Here is a 17,969-nt window from a genome sequence, read left to right as displayed (position 1 = left end):
GGCAGGTACAGGGGCCCAAGCATTTGGGCCCTCTTCTACTGCTTTCCCAGGCCATAGCAGAGAGCTGGATCGGAAGTGGAGCAGCTGGGTCTTGAACCGGCGCCCATTAGGGATGCGGGCACTGCAGGCAGCGGCTTAACCTACTACACCACAGCGCCGGCCCACCTCCAAGTTGTTTTTTTTTTTTTTTTTTTTTTTTAAATAAAATCTTTAATAATACACTTTTTAACAACTTGGTTAAAAGCTGTGAGACTCAAAGTCATTTTGTTCCCATCCTTTGTCTACCTGTCCTCTTATTTCTCTCTTTTTCCATTTAAGTTGGGAAATAACTTTCCTATTAACCTGTCTCCATTCTGCTGTGTTTCTGGTGGTTGTGAGGATTCTACGTTTCTGTCTCCCTGAGGTCTAATTACGCTAACATCCACGGTAACATCAGAACCTTTCCTGTCCCACTGTGCTGACCTGTCACTTTTGCTCCGCTGCAGCCACACCATGTTACCATATGTGCCTCTTCCAGGCGTGGAAGCTCCATACAGCACCAGCGGCAACCAGATGAGGTAAGGCCCCGATGGCACATGGCATGGCACACAGGACCTGAGAGAGAGAGAGTGTGTGTGTGTGTGCGTGCGTGTGCACTCGTGTATGCACGCACACTATTACTGGAGTCAAGCATAAGATGCCTGTAACCTGATCCTCATTTCTCAGACGTATCTGAGAGTCACATGTGTTCTGTTACTAGTAGTGACTAGAGTGGTGGAACTGACAGCACTTCTGTTTTATGTGAAAATCACTAACCAGCTTATTGTGCCAGAAGTCCCCTCTGAAGCTATTTCTCGCCTTGTCCTTTAGCCAACCTCCGTCCATAGATGGGATTGAACTCCTTTGAGTATTTACTTGTTCAGTTCACCGTCATCTCCCCCCAGAAGTCTGTTCCTTTTTACATTTTTCCATATCAAACTACTCCATCCTAATGAAATGAATTTTCCAGGTTCTTACAGTTTTTTACCTGTTTAGACACAGGGTGTGTCCAGAAATGACTAGAAAACAGCTTAACTGGAGATGTCATTCCTGGAAAGAAGGGAGTTCTTCAGCTCTGCTCCAGAAGTTGGGAAGGTGAACGTGCTGTGGGTGGCAAGTGAAGCCCTGTCATACTTTTCTCCCCTGTCTCTGTGTGATGCTAGGCTGGAGCCTTCGTTTGCTGCCTTGGTACCAAAGTCTTGCTTGGTCACGGAGCCAGCTGTCAGCCAACTCCTGCTTTCAGCCTCCGAGCTCCAAGTCCCTGCATTTGCCGAGCTCGATGGGGTGACAGCAGCGTGCCCACGACCGCAGAGCAGCCCTCCAGAGCAGAAGGAGGTAAGTGCCAAACGCTGGTGGATCTGGGGCTGGTGGCGCTGGAGTCTCCATCCTTGACCCATGTCAGGTGGCAGGTACAGACTGGCCCCGGACTGTCTTTACCCGCCACCTTCCGGGTTAGCTGAATCCTGAGGGGTACTCTGCCAGGAGTTTTTCTGCTTGGCCAGTAAAAAAGATACTGAATTTCTCTGTCTAGACATTCCAGATATTGTTAAAGCTCTATCCAAAGATCTATCTTGTACATTCAGAGGAAATATGATGTTTGAGTGAATGATAGCTTTCTTGAATTTTGCAAACATCTGCCCGCAGTGGTAGGGATTCATATTGATGATCTCAGTACCTGAGCGGAACACACAGTGCTGCTTTCATAATACAATGGGCAGTTGCTGAGATCACAGCAGGAATAGAAGGGGAGTTTGTCAGGAACTGCTTACTAGAATCATCTATAAACAGATGCAGGTAATGTCTTAAGTGTCAAGAAAGGGGTATATGTATATATTTTCATGTATCTTACAGTTTGGCCATCTTTTTTTTCCCTTAACCCTTAAAAATAGGCTGAACCAGAGAAGAGGCCAAAGAAAGTCTCGCAGATTCGCATCCGGAAAACCATTCCTAAACCAGATCCCAATCTCACCCCCATGGGCCTTCCTCGACCCAAAAGGTGAGCTCCTGCTCTGATAGAGCTAGTTCACTTACTCGGGAAGTCTTTTGACAGTGTAATTGCCTGTAAATTATTTGTACTGTCTGAGCCATTTGCTAGACTTGCAGGTATCTGCCCTCAAGGATGAATTGGTGTGTGGCTAGATGGAAGGTGCAGAGATACATTGATGCCTTCTGATTGATTCTGATTGAGCTCACTAAGCCAGGTGTTAGTTAGGCTGTCCTTTTGTGTACAGAGTTGCAGTTCACTGCGCTCTCCACTCGCTGGGCGTGAGTGTCCCGTGTTTCAGTGAGGCTGTGGAGACTTTGTGGCTTAGGAAACCGAGTTACGTCCCAGTGTCAGTCAAGGCACACAGGGTTCTGCCCATCACAGGTTTACCCAATCCTAGAACCTAAACTCCCAGTCTCTGTTTGACCTATGTGTCAGAAGTTTCATTTTTTAAAAATATCTCCAGAGTTGTATTTTTTTTTCTTTTTTTTTCTTTTTTTTTTTTTTTTGACAGGCAGAGTGGACAGAGAGAGAGACAGAGAGAAAGGTCTTCCTTTGCCGTTGGTTCACCCTCCAATGGCCGCCGCGGCCGGCGCGCTGCAGCTGGCGCACCGCGCTGATCCGATGGCAGGAGCCAGGATCCAGGTGCTTTTCCTGGTCTCCCATGGGGTGCAGGGCCCAAGCACCTGGGCCATCCTCCACTGCACTCCCTGGCCACAGCAGAGAGCTGGCCTGGAAGAGGGGCAACCGGGACAGAATCCGGCGCCCCGACCGGGACTAGAACCCGGTGTGCCGGCGCCGCTAGGCGGAGGATTAGCCTAGTGAGCCGCGGCGCCGGCCCAGAGTTGTATTTTCTTGTGAAGGATTTCACTCCTTTGTTTCTCATCAGCAAATGGAAGCCTAACGGTGATCCTTTATTTCAGCTTCTTGTTGAAAGTTCTTCAGGAACTTATCCTTAGAGGAAGAACGCGAATTTCCAGCATTTAAGATTGCTGCACAATCTTGGGAAGATCCCAGTCTCCCTGAGCCCTGTTCCTGCCAGGTGTCCTCCCAGAGCATTTTCTGCTGTCTTCTCTGAAGCAGACTGCACGAGGCCTCCCCCGCGCTTCTCCCCAGTAGTCCGTCGTCAGTGTTACCCCCTTGTCACGATTTCCAGCCCTTGAAAGAACTGAACTATTTCCTTTTTGGTGTAACCAAGTGGTAGTCCACCAAGTCACACTGTGCCGTCACTAGCGTCACCTGGACCATTATGTTTCATAACCCAGTCCATCTCAGTGTCATGATTTAAGTGCCCCTTTTATTTCACATACCCTGGCCCATGGCAGTGACGCTGACTCCAGTGCTCGAGGGTCCCATTGTGAGGAGGGGGCAGTCGTCTGCCTCACACAGTGCTTCCTACAGCAGTCTGCCCTGCACTAACAGCTGTGCAGCAGAGCTGCTCTGCGTCCATATCTCATACAGGGTGAAGTGCATTACAACCAAGCAGTCGGTGTAGCAGCTCATCATATACATTTTTTTTAAGGTTTATGTTATTTATTTGAAAAAGCAGAGGGACAGGAGAGAGGGAGAGACACTGAGAGAAAGAGACCTTCCATCCACTGGTTCAATCCCCAAATGCCTGTGTCGGCCAGGGCTGGGCTGAGTCCATCCTGGTCTCCTATGTGGGTGGCAGGGGCCTAAGTACCTAAGTCATCTTCTCCTGCTTTCTCAGGCACATTAGCAGGGAGCTGGACTGAAAGTGGAGCAGCAGGGAATCAAACCACCACTCCAATTTGGGATGCTGGTGTCCCAGGCAGCAGCTTAACCCGCTGTGCCACAATATTGGCCCCTAATCAATATATAATTTTTTTTTATAAATTGGGACATTTTAAAGATTATTTATTTGAAAGAGTTAGATATCTTCTTCTTCTTCTTCTTCTTCTTTTTTTTTTTTTTTTCTGACAGGCAGAATGGACAGTGAGAGAGAGACAGAGAGAAAGGTCTTCCTTTGCCGGTGGTTCACTCTCCAATGACCACCGCGGGCTGTACTGCGGCCGGTGTACCGCGCTGATCCGAAGGCAGGAGCCAGGTGCTTCTCCTGGTCTCCCATGGGGTGCAGGGCCCAAGCACTTGGGCCATCCTCCACCGCACTCCCGGGGCACAGCAGAGAGCTGGCCTGGAAGAGGGGCAACTGGGACAGAATCTGGCGCCCCAACCGGGACTAGAACCCGGTGTGCCGGTGCCACAAGGCGGAGGATTAACCTATTGAGCCGCGGCGCTGGCCTAGATATCTTCTATCTACTGGTTTGTTCCCTATATGGTCGCAACAACTGGGGCTCAGCTAGACAGAAGCCAAGAGCTCCATCTGAGACTCCTTTGTGAGTGACAGGAGCCCAAATACTTGGACCATCTGCTGCTGCTTTTCCCACGCCATTACCAGGGAGCTGGATTAGAAGTGGAGCAACAGGGACACAAACCGTGCCCAAATAGGATGGTGGCTTCGAAGATCAAGTATTAAGTGGCACTTTTCTTTCTGAGGGGTGACATACTGTTAATGAGAATTGATGGGGTCGATGTTGCGGCATATCACGTAGCTGCAAACTGTGACACAGGCATCATATGTAGGTACCAGTTTGAGTCCCAGCTGCTCGACTTCCAGCCCAGCTGCCTGCTGGACTGCCTAGGAAGAACAGCAGACGATGGCACAGTGCCACCCACTTGGGAGACCCAGATGAAGCTCTTGGCTTCACATCAGCTCCGCTCTGGCCATTGCGGTCATTTGGGGAGTAAGCCAGCAGATGGAAGACCTTTCTATCTTGCCCTCTCTCTAACTCTGACTTTCAACTTAAGTCTTCTAAAAAATAATGAGCATTGAGAATAGCTTGAAAAACCATTGTAGTGTTTGAAGCTCTCTTTCCTAAGCATGGTCTATTCTACTTTTTTTTTTATTATTATTAATTTGAGAGGTAGAGTTACAGACAGTGAGAGGGAGAAAGAGAGAAAGGTCTTCCTTTTGTTGGTTCACTCCCCAGACGGCCGCAACTGCCAGAGCTGCACCGATCCAATGCCAGGAGCCAGATGCCCCTTCTCGGTCTCCCATGTGGGTGCAGGGACCCAAGCACTTGGGCCATCTTCTGCTTTCCCAGGCCATAGCAGAGAGCTGGATCGAAAGAGGAGCAGTCAGGACTAGAACCGGCACCCATATGGGATGCTGGCGCCACAGGCGGAGGATTTACCTACTGCGCCATGGCACCAGCCCCAGTGGTCTCTTATAAGTAGGCAGTATTTGAAGATAATCCAGGTGAATGAGACGAAAGTCACCCTGACAGCCCCAGTCCACAAGATAGCTGAAATCAGAGTATCCTAACTCCAGCCCAGATATTCCATTTCTAAAGTCCTCTTCTCCAAGTGTTGCTTTCAATTGGCACATACTAGTTATCCAAGTTTATGGTATATGCTTTCATGTTTCGATACATATGTACATTGTTTGTCAATTAAGTGCAATTTGCCTGTCACTTCAAGCATTTCTTCATTTCTTCATGATGGTGCTTTCAAAATCCTCTTTCCTAGCTATTTTGAATTATCTAATACGTTATTATAAAGTGTCGTCCCCTGCTGGGCAATAAAACAAAATGCAGTCCTCCTATCTGTAACTGTGTGCTTGTGGACCAGCCTCTCCCAATTGCTCCTTCCAACTCTGCAGCCTCCAGCAGGCTGTATTCTACTCTCTGGTTCTGGGAGGTCAATTCTTTTAGATTCCACAAAAATGGGTCTTTCTCTGTCTGCTTTATTTTACAGAATGTCCTGTAGGTCTGAGATGTCACAAATAACAGGATTTCCTCCTGAAGTAATACTCCATTGTGGAGCCGGCGCCGTGGCTCAATAGGCTAATCCTCCACCTTGCGGCGCCGGCACACCGGGTTCTAGTCCCGGTTGGGGCGCCGGATTCTGTCCCGGTTGCCCCTCTTCCAGGCCAGCTCTCTGCTGTGGCCAGGGAGTGCAGTGGAGGATGGCCCAGGTGCTTGGGCCCTGCACCCCATGGGAGACCAGGAAAAAGCACCTGGATCCTGGCTCCTGCCATCGGATCAGCGCGGTGCGCCGGCTGCAGCGGCGGCCATTGGAGGGTGAACCAGCGGCAAGGGAAGACCTTTCTCTCTGTCTCTCTCTCTCACTGTCCACTCTGCCTGTCAAAAAAAAAAAAAAAAAAAAAAAAATACTCCATTGTGTATATGTGCTATATTTCCTTCTCCATCAGTCGATGGACACTTAGTTGGTCACATCTCTTGATTGTTGTGAATAATGCCAAAGTGAACATGGGAATGCAGATGTCTCTTCAACATACTGATTTCATTCCCACCCAGGAGTGGGATTGCTGGGTCATGTGTTCCATTTCTAGTGTGTTAATGAACGTTGGTACTGTTTTCCATGATGCCTTCACCACCAGGATGTAAGGGTTCGTTCTCTCCACATCTTTACCAGCATTTATTATCTTTTATCTTTTTTATAATAGCCATTCTAATCACAATGAGGCGATGCCGCATTGTGATTTTTTAAAAAAGATTTTATTTATTTGAAAGGCAGAGTTACAGAGAGACAGAGGCAGAAAGAGAGAGAAAGAGGTCCTGCATCCGCTGGTTCACTACCTAGATGGCCGCAGCGGCTGGAGCAGCACCAGTATGGAGCCAGGAGCCTCCTCTAGGCCTCCCACATGGGTGTAGCAGCCCATAGACTTGGGTCACCTTTTACTGCCTTCCCAAGCCATAGCAGAGAGCTGGATCAGAAGTGGAGCAACCAGGATTCCAACCAGTGCCCAAATAGGATGCCAGCACTGCAGGCAGTAGATTTACCCACTGCACCACAGCACCGGCCCCACCACATGGTGGTTTTGATCTGCATTTCTGTTGTGATTAGTGATGTTGAACGTTTCTGCATATACCTCCTGTGTATTCTCTACTTTTGACAAATGTCTGTTCAGTCTTTTGACCATTTTTTATTTGTGTTATTTGTGGGGTTTCCTTGCTGATCAGTTCTATTAGTTTCTTGTATATTTTGGATTTTGGATATTAACCACTTGTACGTATAGTTGGCAGATATTTCTCCCATTCTGGTTTGTTTTTTTTTGGTTTTTTTTTTTTTTTTTTTTTTTTGACAGGCAGAGTGGACAGTGAGAGACAGACAGAGAGACAGAGAGAAAGGTCTTCCTTTTTGCCGTTGGTTCACCCTCCAATGGCCGCCGCAGCCAGCGCACTGCGCTGATCCAAATCCAGGAGCCAGGTGCTTCTCCTGGTCTCCCATGGGGTGCAGGGCCCAAGGACTTGGGCCATCCTCCACTGCCTTCCCGGGCCACAGCAGAGAGCTGGCCTGAAAGAGGGGCAACCGGGACAGAATCCAGTGCCCCGACCGGGACTAGAACCTGGTGTGCCTGCCCTTTTTTTTTTTTTTTTTTTAAAGATTTATTTATTTACTTGAATGTCAGGGGTACACAGAGAGAGGAGTGGCAGAGAAAGAGAGAGAGGTCTTCCATCCACTGGTTCACTCCCCAGTTGGCCGCAACGGCCGGAGCTGAGCCAATCTGAAGCCAGGAGCTTCTTGGTCTCCCACGTGGGAGGCTATAGCAGAGAGCTGGATCGGAAGTGGAGCAGCTGGGTCTTGAACCAGTGCCCATATGGGATGCCGGCACTGCAGGCCAGGACATTAACCTGCTGTGCCACAGAGCTGGCCCCTACATTTCCCCTATTTTCTTCTTTTTACAGTAGCCTCATAGGTTTGGGTCTTAGATTTAATTTAAGTCTTTAGTCCATTTCAAGTTGAGTTGTGTATGTGTTGGAAAAGAAGGTATCTTTTTTTCCCAGCACCATTTATTTTGTACTGAGTTTTTATTCTGGTCCATGAGTCTGTGTGCCTTTATGCCAGTACTGCAATTTGGCTACAAAAGCTTTGTAGTATATTTTGTAGTATATTTTGAAGTCAAGTAGTACGGTGCCTCCAGCTTTGTTTTTTGTTTTTGTTTACTTCGAAAACCCAATTGTCTCTCCTAACAAAACTGTATGTAAGAGAGGGAAACAAGTCCAAGACAGGTTTGCATTGTGAGTTCATTAGTCACTGAAAAGGGTTTAGTGATTTGATCCATATATGAAAATGTGATTAAAGATAGATAGGAGCAATCTGAAAGAACTTGTAGGGGCCAGTGCTGTGGCGTAGTGGGAAAAGCCACAGCCTGCAGTGCCAGCATCCCATATGGGCGCTGGTTCAAGTCCCACCTGCTCCACTTCTGATCCAGCTCTCTGCTATGGCCTGAAAAAGCAGTGGAAAATGGCCCAATTCCCTGGGCCCCTGCACCACATGGGAGACCCAGAAGAAACTCCTGGCTTGTGGCTTTGGATCTGCCGTTGCAGCCAATTGGGGAACGAACCAGCAAATGGAAGACCTTTCTCTCTGCCTCTCCTTCTCTCTCTGTGTAACTCTGACATTTAAATAAATAAATAAATCTCTAAAAAAAAAAATACGATGTGTGGGGAGCAACTTGGACTAGACTAAGTTACTGGAATTAAGACTTTTTTTTTTTTTTTTTTTTTTTTTTTTTTTTTTTTGACAGGCAGAGTGGACAGTGAGAGAGAGAGACAGAGAGAGAAAGGTCTTCCTTTTGCCGTTGGTTCACCCTCCAATGGCCGCCGCTGCAGCCGGCGCACCGCGCTGATCCTGGCAGGAGCCAGGAGCCAGGTGCTTTTCCTGGTCTCCCATGGGGTGCAGGGCCCAAGCACCTGGGCCATCCTCCACTGCACTCCCTGGCCATAGCAGAGAGCTGGCCTGGAAGAGGGGCAACCGGGACAGAATCCGGTGCCCCAACCGGGACTAGAACCCGGTGTGCCGGCGCCGCAAGGTGGAGGATTAGCCTATTGAGCCACGGCGCCGGCTGGAATTAAGACTTATTCTATGCATCTGCTCTCCCACAATATGGCGCTAGGAGAGGAGTAAACAGCTTCTGCACAGCTGCCTCCAGTTCAACCAATAAACTGCAGGAGCTGCTCCTGATTGGAGGAGAGCAGCGTACTCGGCGTGTGGGTAGCAGAGTTGGGATTGGTGGAAGAGGCTATAAAGGAGGAGAGAGACAACATGCACCAGGAACATCTAAGGGGAACACCTGAGGAACATCTGAGCAGCCCCCGAGAGAGCCGGCCGGCGGTGTGCCGCTCCCCCGCGGAAGTGGGGAAAGTGGCAGGGGGGGCCGCCCCTCCACGGAGGTGGAGGGACAGCAGCAACCCCGGGAGGGCCGAGCAGACAAAAGAACAGCGCAGGGTCCTGTGTCGTTCCTCCACGAAGGGGGGAGCGACAACGATGATCAGTCCTAAGAGATCATAAAATATAATTAGAACATAAATAGTCAAATTAGCCAATCAGGATAAACAGTCTAGAAACTGACACAGATATACAGAACAATTCAGCATAAGGTGAGGCTGTCCTGGTAGAGGGACTGGAGAAGCCTGCAGAAATGCTCAGGACACTCCTCAGACGTCTGTGTTTTAGGAATTTTTGGTTGAGAGATTGATTCCCTAGAGCTGTGTTCTTGTATACCCCTTGGACACTAGTGTGAAGATCTCTGTCTAGGGTATGTATCAGCAACCCCTTTGAGGGTTTTTACAGTGTGGTATTATGTGTCCAGTCAGGTTCAGTCGGGAGAAAGAAACCACACAATATTTTAAAGCTTGGGAAGTTTAATAGAACATGCTAAACTATGACAGGAGATTAACGGCAAACGTAAAAGACTTCTGAAGGGTTTGCTGGGGCAGAGAGAGAGTACCCAGGGAAGGACAGGCCTGGAAGCGTCGTCGCCTCTGCGGGGTTGGCTTTGAGACTTAGTTGGGGAAGGCGTGCTGGCAGCTGGGCAAGCAGTAAACAGCAACTCTGTGGAGTGTGGACGAGCTAAGCTTGGCAGGAAGGCGTGCAGAAGGCGTTGGGGTGCCGCTCTGATGTGAGGCCTGCAGTGTGTGGTGTTTGCTTCAGGGTGGCCACAGGCAGCAACCCTCAGGAAATCACAGTGCCTCTGAGGCCCTGGAGGCCAGCGGGCCAGGAGTGCTGTACGCGTCAGGAAGCCTGCAGCAAGGTGGTCACGGGCTGGGGTGCTAGGTCACAAGGGACCGCGTGCTTTGCCACACGGCTAACGAAGAGTTCCTCCAGATGCCTCCACAGACACCCACTTCCATGCAAGGCACTCATCAGTCATGTGACAGAACCGGGAAGAGAGCTCTCCCTCCTTCCTCGCTGGTCCTGCAGCTCCCTGCTGTGGTACAGCTCTGTGTCACAGACCCCGAAGAGAGGCACTGACAAAGGGGAGCTGAAGGACACATTCGGAACTGAGAAGCAAGAATTTTGTTTGTAAAGATTTATTTATCAAGAGGCAGAGATACAAAGAAAGAAGGAGAGGCAGAGGGAGAGGTCTTCCACCCACTGGTTCACTCCCTAAATGGCTGCAATGGCCAGAGCAGAGCTGATCTGAAGCCAGGAGCCAGGAGCTGCTTCCTGGTCTCCCATGTGGGTGCAGGGGCCTGAGGATTTGGACATTAGCAGGGAGCTGGACAAGAAGTGGAGAAGCTGGAACTCAAATTATTGCCCATACTGGACGCTGGAGTCACAGGCAAGTCCTTGGGCCCTTGTACCAACATGGAAGACCTGGAAGATGCTCCTGGCTCCTGGTTTAGAACCAGCCCAGCTCTGACCATTTAGGCCATCTGGGGAGTGAGCAGGTAGATGGAAAGGCTCTCTCTCTGTCTGTAACTCTTCCTTTCAAATAAATATTTTTTTTTTTTTTCTGCTTAAAGACATTTGAATAGATGGAAAGGTACACAGTCACAGAGTTCATAAGAAAAAAAGGAAAGCAAAAATAGCCCGGAAATTTCAGAAAAGAAGTTAAATACGATGATCAGTCCTAAGAGTTAATAAAATATAATTAGAGTATAAACAGGCAAATTAGCCAATCAGAAAGTCTAGAAATTGACACAAATACATAGAACAATTCAATATATGGTAAAGATGTCCTCTCAGATCATTGTTGGAAAGATGAACTATTCTGTAAATGGCTATCAGTACAACTGGATAACATTGAAAAGTAATAAAATTGGGTGTGTATCTTAATGCCTTTTACCAGAATAAATGCCAGATAAATCAGATTTAAGTGTCAAAAATCAAATGGCAAGGGTGCTTGAAGAAACCATAGAAAATTTCTAACTGGAATGACAAACTGTAACACAGATCTAGAAATCATAGAATAAGTGTGCTTCAAAAAGTTTATGGAAATTAAAGGCTTAAATTTGTTTGGGTTCCAAAAAAATGTTGAAAGCCATGCATATGAGAGATGTTTAAAAAGTTCATGGAAAATGCCTGTTATGAAAATATAGAGGATTCGGCCGGCGCCGCGGCTCACTAGGCTAATCCTCCGCCTAGCGGCGCTGGCACACCAGGTTCTAGTCCCTGTCGGGGCGCCGGATTCTGTCCCGGTTGCCCCTCTTCCAGGCCAGCCCTCTGCTGTGGCCAGGGAGTGCAGTGGAGGATGGCCCAGGTGCTTGGGCCCTGCACCCCATGGGAGACCAGGAAAAGCACCTGGCTCCTGGCTCCTGCCATTGGATCAGCGCGGTGCGCCGGCCGCAGCGCGCCAGCCGTGGCGGCCATTGGAGGGTGAACCAACGGCAAAGGAAGACCTTTCTCTCTGTCTCTCTCTCTCACTGTCCACTCTGCCTGTAAAAAAAAAAATATATATATATATAGAGAGAGAGAGAGGATTCAAAATTTTTTTCCACCAACATTTTTTATCCCATTTTCCCACCTACTTTCTGAAGTACCATTGTACAAATAGATTGAAATATGAATAATGGGGTGGGGGGATATGTTTGGCCTAGAGCTTAAGATATACCTGCTTCCCATATTAGGGTGCCTGGATTTGATTCCTGACTCCAGTGATGGCTCAAGTGATTGGGTTGAATGTTTGAAGTTTGTATACCTCAAATAAAGGCTTCTGGGATTTAAAAAAAAAAAAGGTGGAGATGGAGAGAGAAGAAGGAAGGCAGGGAGGGAGGGAGGGAAAAGAAATAGCAATGGACTAAGATATACTTGAAAAAGCTAAGATTCAAATTGAACCGTATAGAATTTCTGAAAATATAAGTTCGAGTAATGAAGGTAGAGCTGAGTGGAATCACTGGGCGGGAGAACTCTCTGGAACAGTTGTTTCCGAGTGCAACACAGAAACAGAAAGTATGGGTAAGAGCTGAGAAGAGAATTGAGAAGGCCTAGCAGACATATTAATGTTCTAGGAGGAGAAAGAGAATAGGGAGAAGGTAGTGTTTGAAAAGAGAAAGGCTGGTAACAAACAGGAATACCAAGCAGGAGCAATAAAAAGAATTTCTTGCCAGTTGTATCATGAGAAAATAGCATACAAAGGTATTGGAACATCCCATCATACTCTGTTAATACACATAATTTTTATGTGTGTATTAAAAGCTTTTCCTTTAAATTGTAGGTATTGTTTTTTTGTTTTGTTTTGTTTTTATTTATTTGAGTGACAGAGAGAGAGAGGTCTTCCATCTGCTTGGTTCGCTCCCCAAATGGCCACAATGGTCAGAGTTGTGTCAATCTGAAGCCAGGAGGCAGCAGCTTCCTCTGGGGCTCGTACATGGGTACACTTGAGCCATCTTCTACTGCTTTCCCAGGCCACAACAGAGCTGGATCAGAAGTGGAGCAGCTGAGACTCGAACTGGCACACATATGGGATGCCGGCACTGCAGGAAGCAGCTTTACCCGCTAACTCATAGCACTGGCCCCGAAATTGTTTTTTAAACTACAAAATTCTATGGGCTGGTGCCATGGCTCACTTGGTTAATCCTCTGCCTGTGGCGCCAGCATCCCATATGGGCTCCGGGTTCTAGTCCAGCTTTCTGCTGTGGCCTGGGAGGGCAGTGGAGGATGGCCCTAGCGCTTGGGCCCTGCACCCACGTGGGAGACCAGAAAGAAGCACCTGGCTCCTGGCTTCGAATTGGCACAGTGCTGGCAGCGGCGGCCATTTGGGGGGGTGAACCAATGGAGGGAAGACCTTTCTCTCTGTCTCTCTCTCTCTTTCACCGTCTATAACTCTACCTGTCAAATAAATTTTTAAAAATATATAAAATAAATTCTGAAAAGAAAAATGATTTTGAAAGCAGAGAACACTGTGAACAGAGATGACAAATTCTAGCAAACTGAATCCAGCAGCACATGGAAAGATTTTACAGATGACTGTGTGGGATTTATCCCAGGAATGGGAGATTAGTGGATATAGGAAATGAGTCCACACAGTGGGTATACCATAGTCACAGAGGGGAGAAAACACATGAGCAAAAGATGGAGGAAACACTCGGCAGAACCCAGTGCCCTTTCATGATGAGAGACCTCACACACTAGGAATTGAAATGGAGGAAGTTCAAATGGATAAAGGTCATCAAGATAAAATCATACTTAATAAGGGTAGGTAGGACTGAAAGCATTCCCCTAGGATCAAGAGCAAGAAAAGGATGAGTAGCCAGCGCCTCGGCTCACTAGGCTAATCCTCTGCCTTGCGGCGCCAGCACACCGGGTCTAAGTCCCGGTCAGGGCACCGGATTCCGTCCTGGTTGCCCCTCTTCCAGGCCAGTTCTCTGCTGTGGCCAGGGAGTGCAGTGGAGGATGGCCCAAGTGCTTGGGCCCTGCACCCCATGGGAGACCAGGATAAGTACCTGGCTCCTGCCATCGGATAAGCACGGTGCGCCAGCCGCGGCGGCCATTGGAGGGTGAACCAACGGCAAAAGGAAGACCTTTCTCTCTGTCTCTCTCTCTCACTGTCCACTTGCCTGTCAAAAAAAAGAAAAGGATGAGTGCTGTTAACATTTCTGTTCATTCTACTAGAGATTTTAGGCAGGGCAAAGAGCAAGAAAGTGAAATTAACAGCATTCACACTGGGAAGGAAGTAAAACTGTGTTCACAGACAAAGTTAACTTGTATTTGAAAAACCTTAAGGAGCCCTCTGTCAGAGCTAATGAGTGAATTCAGCAAGGGAACAGGATATAAGATCAATATACAAAAAAGAAAGAAGGAATTCACTTGTATTTTTGTGTACTAGTAATGAATAAAAAGGAAATTAAGAAAAAGAATTCCATTGATAGTCACCAAAAACTATCAAATAGTTGCTGAAAGAACTTAGAGATCTAAATCCATGTGAAGTGTCTGGTGTTCACAGTTCGGGAGACACACTGTTGTCATGTTGCTGCCACCCAGCAGGGTCTTCAGATTCACTGCAAATCTTATCAAAATGCCAACTGAATTTTTTTTCCATAAGTTGACAGACTGATCCCCAAATTCATGTGGAAACATTAGGGATCCAGAATAGCTAAAAACAAGCTTGTTTTTAAGTTATTTTATTTTATTTTATTTTATTTGAAAGTTAGAGTGATGGGGCCAGCACTGTGGTGGAGTAGGTTAAGCCTCCACCTGTGGTGCCAGCATTGTACATGAGTGCCAGTTGGCATCCCGACTGCTCCACTTGCGATCCAGCTTCTTGATAATAGCTTGGGAAAGGCTGTGGAAGATGGCTCAAGGGCCCCTGCACCCACCCACATGGGAGACCCAGAAGAAGCTGCTGGCATCAGATCGGTTCAGCTCTGGCCATTTGGGGAGTGAACCAGCAGATGGAAGGTTCCCCTCTGTCTCTCCCTCTCTCTCTGTAACTCTGCCTCTCAAATAAATAAATAGAAAAAAGAACACGTGTTTTAGATTAGATGGTGGTAATCAGTGAGTAACCTTGTGAATATCCTGGAAACCACTGAATTGTGCATTTTAAATGGGTGAACGTGGTGGTGAGTATACCAGAACTCCTTGGAGAGTTATTTCAGGTCTGGGGCCAAAAACAAGATGTGTATAGAATCTCTTGCCACATCGGAAGGTAACAAAGCTCTCGTAGACCAAGGGGGTCTAGTCGGAGGGGTTCAGGAACCAGTGTGAAAAATTCCCACTGCCCACAGATGAGACAGGCTTGAACCTCAAAAACAATCAGTCCAGTAGACTGAGGCACATCAGATCACTCAGACCCCATGATGCAATACGAGCCGTTGGCAAACCAAGACCACTCACCGGCCATCTTTGGAGGAGGTTGGGGAATTAAGTCACTGTTTTGGAAATAGGTAGCTAAAGGGAAAGGACCAAGCAACCGGTTCCTCTGGTTCCTGCCTAGTAAATGAAGAAGGAATGATAGACTGAGCCAAAATTTGACAGCTTAGTCCCATGTGGGTGGGTAGAGAGGTCTTCAGAAAGTTCGTGGAACATGCATAGTTATTTAAAAACTGTATGTGTTTAAAAAATTTTGGCAACAAAATCTTTTAATTCCATTCTCCATGAGCTGTTTGAGACACTCATTTAATACACACCTGAGAGTCCCTACTAAATATAAAAATAGCACCGAAACCTCACTTTAACATTTAATTAATTGCCACTTTGAAAAAAAAAATAGAGTATTTTCCATATATTTAGGTCGAAAGAACATGTTAAATGATACTAAGGTGACATAATTAAGAAAATTTGGGGACAGGTGTTTGGCAGTCATTAAGAATCTGCTTGAGGCTGGCACTGTGGCTCACTAGGCTAATCCTCTGCCTGTGGCGCCGACACTCTGGGTTCTAGTCCCGGTTGGGGTGCCAGTTCTATCCTGGTTGCCCCTCTTCCAGGCCAGCTCTCTGCTGTGGCCCAGGAAGGCAGTGGAAGATGGCCCAAGTGCCTGGGCCCTGCACCCACATGGGAGACCAGGAGGAAGCTCCTGGCTTCAGATCTGCACAGCACTGGCCTTAACAGCCATTTGGGGGGTGAACCAACGGAAGGAAGACCTTTCTCTCTGTCTCTCTCTAACTCTGCCTGTCAAAAAAAAGAAAAAAGAATATGCTTGGGACGCCTGCATGCTGTCTGTGTGTGCCTGGGTTTGAGTCCTGCACGCCAGCTTCCTGCTGTGGACTCTGGGAAGCTACAGCAGGTGATGGCTCAAGTACCTGGGTCCCTACCACCCAAGTGGGAGACCTGGATTGAGTTCCAGTCTCCTAGTTTTGGCCTGGCCAAGCTTTGGCTGTTGTGGGTATTTGGGAAGTGAACAAGCAGAGGAACCTTTCTATGTCTCTCTCTCTTTCATATAAATAAAAATAAATTTTTAAAAATAGAAAATCTGGCCCTCAGGCCAAGTGACCCAATTTCTTCAACAAATAAATTATAAGATAAAAATGAACACAGGATAGCATGACAGTAACATAAATTAGGACGTTATTGATTGGAGCTTAAACCTTGTGTTCTTTGAGAAAAGGATAAAAATAAATATTGACTCACTTCAGTTTATGTGCTGTGTGCTCATTAAAATTCTCACCAGCCTCTTAAAGAATAGAGTGTAAAATTTCAAGCCATGAGCGAGGGCGGATAAAAAGACCAGTCAGCTAAGAGGGGGAAAAAAAAAGCATTAAGAGGATAGAACGAAAAAGAAGTTACAAAGTAAGATAATGGGTAGATTTGTAAGATAATGGGTAGAAATCTTAATACATTGTTCCCAGTAATATATATAAGAACATATTGTTCACATGAAACATACCTGAAACTTGTAACTAAAAGAACAGAAAGAATAGAATTAGAAAACCAATATACTCTTCAGAGAATGTGAAGATTTGTTTTTTTCTATTTTCAGGCTAAAGAAGAAAGAGTTTAGTTTGGAAGAAATATATACCAACAAGAATTACAAGTCTCCTCCTGCCAACAGGTAGGTACATAGAGCTGAGAGAAGAGGAGCAGGAAGAAGTATGAAATGATTGATGTAAATCTACAGTCCTTGCACTCCCCAAGAGTCTCTGTGCAGTTCAGTATGTTTAGTTCCCACTGCTTGACTTGGGATCAGCAAGAAAGGAAAGAAATGCGTGCTGGGTGAGATTGGTACAGAAAACATTTTCACTTTGTACTTGTGTTTTTACCAAAGATGCCGACTTCTTCAGTTCTGATAATCACTAATCTTCAGATGCAGTTCCAAACACAAATACACAAATACAGAAACAGTTTTCCTAGGCCACCGGTGAGTCTGAATTCAGTTCCGGTCGGGGCCTGAGCTGTGCAAGATACAGCAGAAGAGTTCCAGGATGCCACCCTAGGATTATGTACACGTGCGCGAATGTCCTATACACAGTGTGCATTGCAGCATTGCTGAATTATAGCAGAGTGTTGGAAACAATGCAGAATACTCATTACTGGGGTGCTCATTAAATTATAATCCATGGGGCCAGCATTGTGGGTAATGGGTTAAGCCGCTACCTGCAACACTGCCCTCCCATATGGGTCCTGGTTCAAGTCCTGGCTGCTCCACTTTGGATCCAGTGGGGAAGCAGCAATAGATGGCCCAAGTTCCTGGGCCCCTGCCACCACCTTGGAGGCTCAAGAAGCTCCTGGCTTCAGGCTGGCCCAGAGCTGCCCATTGTAGCCATTTGAGGAGTAAACCAGCAGGTGGAAGGTTCATTTACTCTCTGTCTCTCTCTCTAACTCTGCCTTTCAAATCTTTAATCCATCCTTAAATGGAATACACTGTACCTATAGACGTTTAATATATACAGCTATTCAAAAATAAGTCAGATAACTTTGCAATACGTGGAACATGCTTTAAGTTTATGAGGAGGTCCAGAGGAGCCCAGTGTGTATAGTTTGCTGCTGTCTGAGTAAGGAAAAGCAAGAGGAAGAAGAGTTTGGCCTAGTAGTGAAGATGTGTTAGGATGCCCCCATCTCATATCAGAGTGTCCAAGTCTCAGCTCAGTTCCTAGTTCCGGCTTCCTGCTAACATACACCCTGGGAGGCAGCAGGTGCATGAAGGATTTGGGTCACTGCCACTCAGGTGGAAGACCTGGATTGAGTTCTCAGCTCCCATCCTTGGCTGGCTGACTTTTGGCAGTCATTTGGAGAAACAGCCTCTCAAGTAAATTTAAAAAAA

General features: G+C 47.1%; 1 protein-coding gene across 8 annotated transcripts in view; it reads left to right on the top strand.

Annotated features, from left to right (window-relative positions):
- The window catches only part of PRR14L (proline rich 14 like), a 75,905-nt gene that overhangs the window by 52,111 nt on the left and 5,825 nt on the right, over positions 1-17,969 (top strand). For 7 of the 8 annotated variants that reach the window (XM_008272162.5, XM_008272160.5, XM_008272161.5 and 4 more), the window contains 4 exons: positions 486-557; positions 1,182-1,353; positions 1,908-2,014; positions 16,689-16,760. In XM_008272162.5, coding sequence (XP_008270384.4) covers positions 486-557; positions 1,182-1,353; positions 1,908-2,014; positions 16,689-16,760 — 423 coding nt within the window. Of the gene's footprint in view, positions 1-485; positions 558-1,181; positions 1,354-1,907; positions 2,015-2,925; positions 3,115-16,688; positions 16,761-17,969 lie in introns of those variants that run through there. The other variant, XM_089323421.1, reaches the window with a different exon arrangement.

Source organism: Oryctolagus cuniculus, chromosome 21, assembly GCF_051225735.1.
Source record: "Oryctolagus cuniculus isolate XC-2025 breed Fujian yellow rabbit chromosome 21, ASM5122573v1, whole genome shotgun sequence".
Classification (NCBI taxonomy): Eukaryota; Metazoa; Chordata; class Mammalia; order Lagomorpha; family Leporidae; genus Oryctolagus; species Oryctolagus cuniculus.
This window is presented reverse-complemented; position numbering and strand designations above follow the sequence as displayed.